Below are 13,376 nucleotides of genomic sequence, written 5' to 3' on the forward strand. Positions count from 1 at the left end.
AAAATATTTTGAACAAATGTGAGCTATTTTAATGAGAATGTCCCAGCTCAGCATTCTGAATCACAGAGACATGGCATTTTGAAGCATTGGCACTTTCAAACTGGACTTACTGTTTTGTCAAATCACAATTGTCCTATTCCATGCATCAAGATGATCGTAAGGAAACAAGGCAACATTTTAATCAGGACTGCTGCTACTTATAATAAATTATATCTCTAAGTTATGCATCAAAATCCAGGCAGGGATTCTTCTCCTACTACAAATGAGCAAGCAAAAAAACCCCAGACACAAAGATCTTTCGCTGAGTTAGAATTTGAAGATATGAAGGCTTTCAACTTAACAACACATTAACACCACTGAATGGGGACTGCTAGGCAGACTTTCTTCTTGCCCTTCACTTAACTTTTCAGCCTACTGAGGGTCTTAGTGAACATGAAAGACCTGAATTGCTTATCACCTTATGGAAAACTTGTCAAAGGCATCTATATTTTGGTATAATGGTGAAATAGTGTGGTAACCATAATCCTTCCATTGTGACCTTCCAGCTCAGAAACTGTCACTTTATGTCTTTGTTGCCCAAAGTGCCTGTCCCTGGGAAAGAAGCTTCTAGTTATTGTGTGGCAACAAATGTGTCTCTTGCACTTTCCAAAGACACTAGATTTAGTGCACAGCAAACACCAGCGATATTGTTTTGCACATAGCCATAATACCAACATTAAAAAAAACAAGTCATAGTTTGGGATAAAAAACAAAACATCTGCTAAGAAAAGGAAACGTTAGAGTGACAAGAACAAGCTTCAAATGAAAAGCACTTTTAGCACATTAAAATGGTAACTACGAACCATTGCATTTATGATGACAGATCTAAGAAGTACAGAACAATAACTGTGGTGAAATAAACACTTTTGATATGTTATGTAGGGTAGAAATAAAAATATATATCTCTTCAGCAAAAACACTTGAAGGGTTCTTTGGCAAAGCTATGCTGACCTAGAACAGATTGGGATCTGGCACTCATTTTGTTCTGACACATGATCAGGAATACTGGACCTAATTGTCACCAACTATTTGTGCATCAGAGACATCCGAATAATAGGGAATAATAATCTTGTATGATCTATGAGAAATGAAAACAATGTCACATAGACAAGAACTGAGAAAAGATTTTAACAGAAATATAGTGCTCATTGGGCAACTCAAAAAAGACAAATGTGTCACACAGTGTAAGGAGATTTACAAGATGTTCTACATGGTCATATGCTTTACAAAAATAAACATACATGATAATTGATAGGTAACATAGCTTTCTGTTTAAGTCCAATTTTGACTGAATAATATTTTTGATCTAACAAACACTTTTGTGAGGAAAAAAATGCTGGATGTGAGTTATCTAAATTTGCAGGTATTTAGAACTGAATATATAATCTAGAAGACATGTAATGTACATATGCAGGGTCTAGCACATCTTGAGGTATTTTAGCTATACAGGTTTGAAGAGATTCCACATTGAAATAACATCTGTGTTACAATAATTTATCCAAAAGTAATGTGTAATAATATACGAAACTCAAATATTATCTATGATTATACATTTAATTTTGATCTACTTAATATTTTTTAAAGCTTTTCAAGGTTTAAAAAATCCTGTTAATATTTTTGGATGAGATTTTTGTGTAAGATGTTTGGGGTTATATATAATGACTGGTACACTTATATCCATGAGCTTTGTATTCAGTTTCTGTTAGTAAAACTCCAGACAACCCCCTCATCCCTGACTGTAACTGTCTGGAAAAATAAAAAGTCCTCTAAGTGCATATGTGTCAGCAAAATGCATATAAGTATCTCCACTTCAGACAAAATGCTATGAACTAATTCTGAATATTTCTCTACCAGAAAAAAGTCTCTGGAAAAATAACTCTGGGTTAATGTCTTCAGTGGCCACTTAAAGAAACAACAAATTTCAAAGAGTAGGTACATAAACTGTAGCATCTTGGTAGAAGACCAGTGCTTGGTTGTCAGATGAGAGATGTCACAATAATTGTCAGATTTCAATGATTCCTTCCCAGGTAGGTGAAAACTGCAAGGGCTGTGCAAACAGTCACACGGTGAGTCATGCTGCCTCAAAGAGCAAGGTAATTTACTCCTCTGAGGTCAGCAAAAACAGGGTTCAAAGCTGATTCTATCTATCACTTCAGGATGAAAAATAGCTTTAAGCAGCAACTTACAGGGTTTGGCGTTAGAGCTCCTACTGACTAGGGGCTGTTTTCAGGGAGATAAGGGCATCATGACTCCCCTACTGTTGAGGCTGAATATTGCTTTACTGACAGTCTAAAGGTATAGACCCATTCTCTAGTTGTTACCCTATACTGCAGCGCTATATGTTGGGACAATTTCATGCTGTGTGATGGTACTGAGAAGGCTTTATTAAACCATTTAACCATTTCCACAGCTGCAGTGATATTCTCAATTTTTTTTTTGTCTAACCTCACTGGTGACAAAAAATAAGAAAAAGAAATGTTTTTCATAAAAATAATTTTTAAGGCCACAGCAAATGTGTAGATATTTTATCACATAAAATGCATCGAGATACATATCTATTAGGATAAATATTAACTTCTGTCATAAAGGCTCTACATAACTATGGGCTACTGAAGAAATGCTCAGAAGTGGGGGTTCTGTATATGCTACAGTGCTTGTGGACATGAGTTATAGAGAAAAGTTTTCATCTTGTAAGGTCGGCAGAATTTGGTTGGTTTTTTCATGCACAAGGACGACTTGCAACAGCTGAGGACCAGTGCCTTAACAACAAATTAACTTCTCTTTCTTGTCTAGTTAGGAAGGTCGTCTTTTAGATCTCACATGGTTTTGAATATTTAAATAAACAAAATGAGTAAGCATCTTATATTCATAGCAATGATACTATTCAAATTTTCTGTACATTTTCCCATTTAATAGCAGGTATGCACGAGCATGTCATTTATGTCCCTGGCAATATTTCTATTTACTGCAACATATGCAAAAAAAAAAAAAATCACACTACGAAGATAGAAGCTTAAATTGTCCCCCTCTATGGTGTTTCCTTGCATGATAAACACCACTGAAAAATACGACTGGTTCCTTCAGTTCTATAAAGATCTGAAGTACAACTAAGATAATATGTTAAGAAGCATTCTGAGCTGTTCTCGACATTTCTGCAGTTGTAAGACACCTTGGTGCTGGTCCAATCCATGAACATAAGATGGAGAAGTTTTCTGCTTTGAAATGCTGGCCAGGAAATCAGGTACAAAATGATAAAGAAGCTCAAGAAAAATCCCTTTTCCTCATTCTTACACTAGATGAAGAGAAGGTCTATGGCCTAGAAGTTAAGAGACTTTTGCAGCCACAGGCATTAAGAAGAGATCTCACTGGTATCCTGGAGAGTCAAAATGCCTAGTGCATGAAAGCCAGTATACCTTAGGAGTGAAGAATCACACACTGGTACAGATAATGTCTGGCATTTGCTGCCCATGACCCTGTTCCCAGCCCTTCCCCCTATTTATTTGTTAAAACTGGGTTGTGTTAGTTGATACATGGTGACAGGAGAAAAACAAGACTCTCCAGAAACAGATTGACATTTAAACCAAAACACACATGCTTGATCAGAGGCAAGTGTTTCTATAAGAGGCATGAAAAGGATGAAAACCTGCTGAGCTACGTCTCAGAATTAAATACCTGCTCTGATGAATGGAGAATAATGAGACAGTTGACAAGACTGAATGAAACACATTTCCATTTCCTAACCCAGAACAGGTTATCTTTTCCATCACAAGATATCTGTGATATCAGTTGGTGATAGGACTTTCACCTCACAAACAGAAGCCCTGCAAACCTGCTGATATGTACTGGAATGGTATAACGATAATAGATAAAAATAAATGGCCACAATCTGTCAACAACCAATCATTTAATTTGATGATGCATTTATAACAATTGCCATGAGAATAGGATGTTAAAATTAAAAGGTTCAACACACGTAAACTGACTCTGAAACAAATTTCCAGCAACAGCAATACTTGTGAATATTCCCAAAACCTGGGATGTCCACATACTAAAAGAGGACATAGAAAGCACATTTGGGTACCTGCATTTCTGGTTTGATGCCATCAGTCCCTGATCAAGAAAGTAGGAAATCTGACAACCTCCCATGAGAAACCACAACATAGCATGCAGAAATCGAATGAGAAAACCAAAACTCATTCCTATTTTAGCAAAAAGGTAGGCAAGCATGTGGAGACACAGGTGCTACTCTGGCATGTGTGTATCACTATTTAGGAAAAAAAGATTTTGTTATCTATTTTTACAGATGTGTGGAAAAGTGGCAAAATGAGGTAAAACTGAAAACTTGCTTCACGCAGTTTTCACTAACTTCTATGGAGAAGATCCATACCCAGTAATGACAACTTTACAGAATTTCAGTACAGAAAAGAGTAAGTCTGTTAGTGTTTAAATGCTTAATTAGTGAAATGCAAAAACAATGAGCACTGTTGCAAGCCCGGAGAAGAATATTTTTCTTGGAAGCTGAAACCAAACAGCTGATAAAAATCTTATTTTAATTACATTTAATTCAGGAAAGATAAAAAGTTGTATAGCTATAACTAACTAGCCATGTGTCTTCTTCAGGTTGAAAACACAGCTTTGCACAATTCTCAGCTAAATATTCAAGTGATGAAGTAGATGCTTTACCCTGAGTGCATGATAATAGTCACTATAAGCAAGTGGCACCAATTCAGCTCTTATCAAGCAGCTTTGGAACATCCTGCAGTGGCTGTATTGGCCTCAGCAGAGTTTGCAGAGAAAAAAAGAAACTTAATACCTACAGTGGCAGTCCCCACCAACGACTGCCTATCCCTGGAGACAGAGATGGGTTGGACAAGACTCTGTTTTCTATCCTGGGTGAGGATGAAAGTACAAGGATGGTAAGTGACAGACAGAAGAGGTGTCCTTAGTCTCTTAATCAACACACCCCGGGCAGAACAGCCTCTCAGGCATAGGGCAACAAGCTGAGCCTCATCACCAGAGGCTGCTGGTTCCCTTCACTGCCTTGTGCCGGGCTGAGGGGTGGTATTACTGCACACAGGAGGAGATAGGACACTGCTGGGAGCACAACCACCCGTGCCATGTTACATCACGTGCACTACTACCAGGTCAGAGAAAACAACCATGGCACTGTCCCTCTGCATGTAAACTTGACCTACCAACAATAACATACATAATTGAGTCATTAAAGAGAGTAGAAGGAATCTTACAATTTTATCCTCACTCTGTTTTGATATTTATCATGTAAATTCCAGAGCATGCAACTCTGGTTTCTACCAAGTCCTTTCTCTCTTATCTCTCTCCAAATCTGGTATTGTGGTTTTTTTTCTTCCATGAAGCTTTATAACAGAATATTTCATTTGTTCTTAAACTCAGGGAAATGAACCTTTCATTAAAATCATTCCCCAAAAGGAATCTTCAAAGAATGTTGAAGGATAAACAAGTATCCAGCAGCTAAACAGCCAACTTGCTTCTAGTATTCAAACACAAAACTGCAAGGAGCTGCAGACTTCGGTTTTTGAAAAGATGAACTTTTGCTTTGGTGAAATCTTGCTAACTCTGCATTGGGAGGACATTTCCTTTGTTATTCATAGTTCTTACTTCTGTGAAATTTATCTTAGTTTCTTACAACGTATCATTTTGATCAAATAAAAAGTTGGCAGGACATAAAAATTCACCAAGATGAAAAGGCTTTTTTTAACAAATAGAGAATGAAAGACATTCTAAGATTTTTGAACATTTTTTGTCTCTACTGAATAATACTATGATTTTTTAATCAGTTCTGCACAGCTGAAATGCACTATGGAGTTATAAGGAACATATTCTTATGGCTTGATTAAACTGAACATACTGAGATGGGCGTTCATTGTGCTTAAATTGGCCTTACCATGAAAATAAATAGGTCTGTACTAGCAACAGACCATATGACATGTGCCACAAACCTTGTCACCCCAATTTTGCTGTTAGTAAAATGAGATACATATAAAAGAAAACCTTAAGGAAACTTAAGGTTAATGTATTTGAAATCTTATGATGCTCCTTCTATAAAAATATATATTTTAAACTGCATAATAACCAAACATTAGTCAATTAGGTCAACGTTACGTCGATTTGAACCAGCCCTTAAGTATAAATTTATATGATCCTATTTTATGTCATAAAGTTTAGAGCGTGAAGGGAGCATCTTTTTTCCACTGAAAGTAGAACACAATCAATTGCACTTGACATCCTTGGGCTTGGATTCTTTCCTCGTTGCAGCTGGCAAAGCTGGTATTATTAACATTCCCCCATTCTTCCTGTTACACAGCCTATTTTCAAGATTACATCTTTTCTGGTTTATAAAATATTTTATGAACATGTTCTATTGACATGTTAATTTCAATAATTTTTTTTTTTGCTTTATGTAAAAATATTTAATGAAAGAAAATGAAGTATAAACTGTTCCTGCAAAGAAACACTAAAGAAAACACATCTTTTTGCCAAGATTTTTTTTTCACAAGTGTGCAGGCTTCCCCTCACCCCAAGTTGTCTTACAGGGAGTTTAGTCATCCATGATTTTGCGTAATAATTTGAGTGATTTGTCAGCATAAAAGTATTTCAATTTGTTTGAAATTACAAAAATGAAACGACAATTATTTTGATTCTAACCATGATAACATACTTAACACAAAATCAGATGGTCATAGCTAAAGCAGTCCTGATTTATTGGTGAAACAATTTAACAGAAAAAAGCAGTTTTAACAAAATTGGTCTTTGACAAGTATTTCAATTTTCCCTTCGCAAACCTTTCTTCTTCAGACAACCCAGTACCAGCTGAAAGCATCCACGGAGCTGGTTATGCCTATTCTCCCAGTACACACATTCTTTCATTGCACTGCAGCTCTCATGACACACTGCAGGTCCTTGAATTTTACAATACAGCAGAGAGATCAAATGACTGTAGCACAACTGTAGTGAGTCTTAGGCAAAGTCAGAGTAGAGATTCCTGGTGTCACTTACGTTAAGCTAGGGGCAAAGCTTGATTTGCTTCTCACGGTAATAGCAAGTGAGAAGCTATTGTCATCACATATTTATGAAGTCATTAAGCTGAGACATAAGAAGAGATTTATAGCTAAGAATCTGTGTAGTTTGCACTGAAGAACTTACATTTGTTGGGTTTTGGAGAGGAGAGGAGGCAATCAGCCAATATTTAATTGCTCTCCTTACACCGTTTTGGCTTTCAGTTTTAAGCTGAGAGTACAGTGACTTCAGTGCTTTCTAGTCTGGCACAGAACAACCCCATTGACAAGTGATCTCACTGAAGGACCATCTCCAGAGAGAAAGGGCACCAAAGTATTGGGCTTAAATGAAATCAGGAGGTCTGAATTTGACAACAAAATATGCTTTACTAATCGTTTCTGGCTTCCCATCTTCCCCTATTTTTCATGGCTCATAATTGCAACAACCTCTTAACTCAGCAATCATTTATCAGAATGAATGGGAATATGTCAAGATACTCTTTAGAGCTTGTCAGTAATGCTCTTGGTTAGAGGCAGCAATCACTGCTGAACAAAATGAAGTTCTTTACTGGTTTCTGAGCAAGACACATCCCACTTCCAATATGCCATTTTAAAACCAGTCTAGTGGTGCAGTACTTAGCACAGAAATTCAAAGCTCGAAAGGAAAGGATCAAATCTACTGCATAAGACTTGAGAAGCCACATAATACCGTTATTTTAAATAATGTAGCTCTTATGCAGTTCCTACTCAGTAAGTATCTTGTTTCAGGTGTCCTTTATTCATATCTCAAATTTTATAGGCTTCATTTACTAATGTGAAGGTCCTGATGAGATTCAGCAAAGGAAATAGGAATGTGGAAGGCTATAAAGCATTTCAGCTTTAGCCTCTGGTAGACACTTAGTGAAAAATAACTGAGCCATCAGGTTTATATAACAGATATATTCTAACATTTTATGTTATTCACATTGTTCAGGCACCAAGATTAGATGGGGAAATGGATTCTGTACTCTATTGCTGGGCATATGAACAAACAATGGAAATGCCAAAATGAAAAATGCTCTCCCATTCATTTTACATACTTTAATTTGCAGAAAACTGCAGAAGCCTACATCAGAATTTCCTGCAGGATTAGCTTAAGGAGGGTTGATTAGGATGATTCAAACTCCTCTAAATATTTAGCAACTTGAATATTCTCTGCTTATTTTTGGTGACATATCAGAGTTTCTACTTTGAAAAGGCTGGAAAACTATGTAGGTGGGTGAAATCTTTTGTATGTGACTTTGTCTTTCTTTTATGCACAGCACCTTTTAGCTGACCAGATTAACACTACATGTTATCCTGCTTAAAATATATTAAAAAAAAAAAAAAAAAGAAGCGTGAGTTGTCACCTACCAAGGCCAAAAGACAACGTGCAATGCAGGCTTGCTTACCAAGGCCAAAGACGAACCACAGCTTCCCTCCATTTTGGTTTGCAAAACCAGCCTTATGTTCCTTGTATCTTTATTGTGAAATACAAAAGGTTATTGTAGATCAACAGCAAATTCCTACAGACTTCATCGGGGCCATTTTTTATTTCTGTCTAGCTATGGTTCTGGCATGTGCTTACAAGTTGAAGCCCTATCTCCTCAAAGGCGATAGTTTTATTTCTCAAAATTCCTCACTAAATTTAGAAATATGACTCTTAGCGGGCTTCTTAGTATTTTTCTGTGTAATTTAATTACTTTGGCATGGGTTTAGGACAAATTGTGGTAACAATTTGCGATAGAGCAAATAAAATTCGTTATAAGCAAATTGTAATAAGCCATACTATGGAAAAAATTCTTTTAGTGTTCTCTTTTTGCAAGAAACATGTAAGATGTTACTGGTGTAATTCTTATACAAATATATGCTCCTTCACAAGAGTACTCTCATGGAATGGGTAGGTGTTCATTATTTTGAGTATGGACAGCAAAACCAAAGTCCAAAGAACTAGGACAAACCAGATCAAACACTACAGGAGTGACTGAAAGCATTTCTTAATTTTGAATTTCTTGGAGAAAGGCCAGGCTGTAATTAGATTTTTTGAACATAATTTCCTCAGGGATTTCAATAACTGCAATGCAAAAAAAGCTAATGAATGTTTCAATACCAAAATTTTATTGGGCCTTATTTATATAATAATATATAACCTGACTATGTTTAACATTTGTATCATCCAAACTCTGAAGGGCAAGAACTAGAGTTCTTCAGATAGCTGAAAATTCAGTCTGCAATCTTTTTTTTTTCATGTTAAGCAAATTTAAAGCCCTAAATGCAAAATGAAAAAAAACCCAAACAAAACAACAAAACCAAAAAAGACTAATTCTCTTTAATATCTTTTGATGTATAAAAACACATGTGATTTTTTTGTCAATTTTTAATATTTTGTGTAACGGTGCTAAATTTTATGGTTGATATAAACAATAAACACTGAAATATAAGGAAACATACCAGGTAGTTTTTTACGTGCTTATATGGCTCTTATATTTTTTTCCTTCTTAACCATGATTTCAGTTAATTGGGTTACTCTTGGCTACTCATTTTTATAATTTTGTGGATCTTGATGTATAGGGAAGCATAACATATCAATGAATGCTTATCTCCTGTTGGGTTCAAATTTTTTTTAGAGCTATTATTTATGAAAATGCATAAGTCATCCATGTCATACTCATGTATGCACAAAAATGGTGTAGAGCTCTTTTTCTCATTTTCCTCTGTTAGTTAAATTACTTTTTGATAAAAAATATTTAAGGACACTATTTAATTTGTGAACTGTAATTAAAGGCAATAGTTGGATTATCAATAGAAACTAACCCATGTCATTTTAAGATATTTTGTGCAACCTGTGTTCCTTTAGCTCTATTATTCTGTGTATTAATCTCTACAGGTCTTTACATGTAAGTATTTTCATGGGCTAATGGAGCGTGATAGACCCAACACCCATTCATTGAAGTTCCTTTTTTCATCTGAAATGTAGTTTTTAAAAACCAAAAATCACAAAACCCCCTACCTTCTTACTCCATAGCATATTCATTATCAGATCAACACAAACTACTAATTAAGTTAAATTTGACTGCTAAATAACTCCCAAAGAGCCAATTTATCTAAGGTAGTATGAGCACATATTCATTTCTCCTTATACATCACCAGATGTTATTAATTAAATTCTAGTCACTTCAGACTGCAAGTTTGAAATAATTGCCACTGTAGAAACACTTGTACTTAGCAGTGAGCTTGGCTACAACTTTACTGGTATTGATTGTCACCTGGATACAGGTAGACACCACTCCAGTTATTTCACTTTAGAGTTTATAAGATATTTAGAAGTATGTGGGGAATTTTCAAATTTGTTTCTTGAATGTACAAAGCTTTGTCATAAATACCCATGAAGTGCAGTTTGATGGATTGTCCTCTAAAGAAAACATCTCCTCTCTGAAGGTGTAATACAACTTTTGAAGCTCAGAGGAGATTATGGCAGCAGAAAGTGACTCTTCCCTCTGCAGCAGCTCCTCTCAGCTGGCTGCTCTACTAAGGTGAGGGTTGAAGTGATGCTTGCAATCTGCTTCCTTGCTACCCACCTTCCACCCACATCCACGAAGCTTCTGTGGGCTGATGCTTTGACAACCCTGCACTGCAAAGACTATCGGTATGACAAGGTATTAGGAGGAAAAGGTGTACTTTGCACTCGCCTCACTTTCTGTACAAATTCATTGCTTTTAATTAGTAATTGCAGCAGAAGGTTCAAAGAGATTTTCATTACAGATAATGAATGTTATTCTCACATGGAAAAATTTGCAACCAGAGTCTTCTGGATGCATTTCCTAGCCCACTGGTAAGATTGAATTAGTCTCTCCTGAAATCAACTACACTTTCTCAAGCTTCAGTCATCATAGTACATGTAGGAGAAATGAAAATCTTAGGTTTTGAACTATTTATTAGTCCCCTGTTTCAGTGGAAATGTGAATAAAATCTGCATACTTCCAGAAAGTAAAATTCTTGCATTTTTAAGAATACACTTCCAATATGTTGAATCCTGCACAACTAGATGGTATAGATACTTTAAGTATTACTTGATATATAAAGTTTTGCTTTCCTTTATTTTGAAGGCCATTTATAAGGAAAAGATTGTAGAGCATGAATATAACACATTTACTATCTCACCGATGAAGAAAAGACACGTCAAGAACACAAGAAAAAGAAATCTAACATCTCTACAAATAAATTTTTTTTGCATTCGTTTTGTGCCCATGAAAAAATATCAGTGATATGATGAATATTTGTAAGGTGATGTACAAGTACAATTTTTTTTCACAAATAGCTTCTGGAAGATTATTTTCTTTTTTCCATTACCAGTATTTAAATGTAAGATTATAACCATGATTAAAAATTAACTTTGCTGTATGGAGAATGATGGGAAACAAATGCCGTACCCTTTAATGACTCGCCCACTGATTTTTTAATTTATGTTACAATTTACAAAACAAAACATTTCGTGTCCTTCATCTTTCATAAGCATTTCACTTATTTTCATGAAAACATGTACTGTTTCCTTGCATTGGTTACTCTTGATTCTGAGCAGTTTCTAACCTCCTATCTAAATGTAAATAGTTTATGCTAACGGATTATTAAGAGAGAAGTAAAACAAAATCCTTAAGGCCTTTAGAAATAATACAAAGGGGTATGTTTATGAAAGGCTATTTTTAAAAGGTCTACATTTTAAACGTAAAAATAATTTCAGTTTCCTAAAAGATACAAATAAATTTCAGCTTAAGAGCAGTGAATCATAACTTGATGATCATCATCATGAAGTTATGCTAATTATAGCATTTAAAGGCTTAAGCAAATTTAAACATATGAAAGAAAACCATAGACAGAAGAAGATGATTTGTTGAGGGCCTGTAAGTTGAGTCAACAGTTCATACATATGATTTGCCAAGCAAATTTACCAAGAATAGCTCTTCTTCCTAGAATTACTTTGTTTTAATCTTGCAACTCATATAGTCACTTTATGTAGATTTAATTAGGCACCCTGAGGTTGCCCAAATACTTGCCCCATCTTATTGGCAGAAAATACTAAAACAACCTGACATTCATTAGCTACTGAGAAGCTACATTGAGCCAAATTGTCTATCCAGCTTTATGTGGTGATTCTGGAAATAATTTTCACCATTAGTTTACAAAATGACTAAAAGAAACCTGTTTTATGTAAATTTGGGAATCCTGCTGAGGTTCCTAACAATTGATAAAATGAAATGGAGAGAAAATAACCAGTACAAATAAAAAGCAATTTGCATGAATTCTGGTGAAATGGAAAGAAGCTAATGGATATGGCATTATAAGCAACTTGCCTTGTAAACTGTAGATCTCTCCAACGCTGTTCTGCCGGGTGATGTGATGCCAATATGCACTACGAGGAAGTGAGATCGACTTGGATAAAGTCATTGGTTCAGACAGACTGGTCTGGAGCTAAAAGCCAAAGCAAACATAAATGGAAGGTCACACATAAGCATACTTGACAGATAATCTCAAAACTCTAAATTGAACCTATGTTGTCATGAAGATACCATTTTCTGAATTACCACAGGTTTTATACTATCATTTAAACTGTGTTACAAGCATCAGCACTGTGAATGCTCAGGAAAAAGCTGCAAAAGTGTATCTGGGTATATAGGTTCATTAGCAGAGGTTAATATTAGGACATCAGAATATGTCCCTATTTATCTACAGATATTCTTCTTGCTGCCAGGGTTTTGTTATTTTCTTCTTTAACTTTATGATAATGATAGATTAGCATATGCCTAAATTCTTAAACCCCTCTGCAATCACATTTCCTTTTGGTCATTTAGCCTGCAAATTGGATTGAATACCTAGAAACACGCTAAGAGAGAATCTGAGACAACCAGAAGAGAATTAGCAATGGAGAGTCATTAATCTCCTTATCCTCCTTTGAAGTGGAGGCATCTCATCACCAGCAGCAGGCTTCAACTTCAAGAGAAGATTTTCCTGGTCTGGGGGACTTCATGTGACTGAAATTGTGAATTGCATGGTGAGTGTCCCTGTGTACAAGAGCTACAGCACAGAAACCTGACAGGAGGAATGTGAACTTTAAAAGAGATCTCAGTCTCCAACAAACTATTGATGTGAGTGAAAGACAAGACAACGCTACAGAGAAAAAAAAGAAAGATGAAGGATTGTGCATTCTGGCAACCTCTTTGGATATTCCTGTTATGCTTTCTGTGTCTAGAAGAGAATGGACCTGCAAATTTTTTTGTATCTCTGGCTTTA

General features: G+C 35.7%; 1 protein-coding gene across 2 annotated transcripts in view; it reads right to left on the bottom strand.

Moving 5' to 3' along the window:
• Positions 1 to 13,376, bottom strand: part of DOK6 (docking protein 6) — a 261,564-nt gene that overhangs the window by 39,332 nt on the left and 208,856 nt on the right. For both annotated transcript variants that reach the window (XM_048289556.1, XM_048289557.1), the window contains exon 7: positions 12,440 to 12,557. In XM_048289556.1, coding sequence (XP_048145513.1) covers positions 12,440 to 12,557 — 118 coding nt within the window. The remainder of the gene's footprint in view (positions 1 to 12,439; positions 12,558 to 13,376) is intronic.

Source organism: Corvus hawaiiensis, chromosome 30 (assembly GCF_020740725.1).
Source record: "Corvus hawaiiensis isolate bCorHaw1 chromosome 30, bCorHaw1.pri.cur, whole genome shotgun sequence".
NCBI lineage: Eukaryota > Metazoa > Chordata > Aves > Passeriformes > Corvidae > Corvus > Corvus hawaiiensis.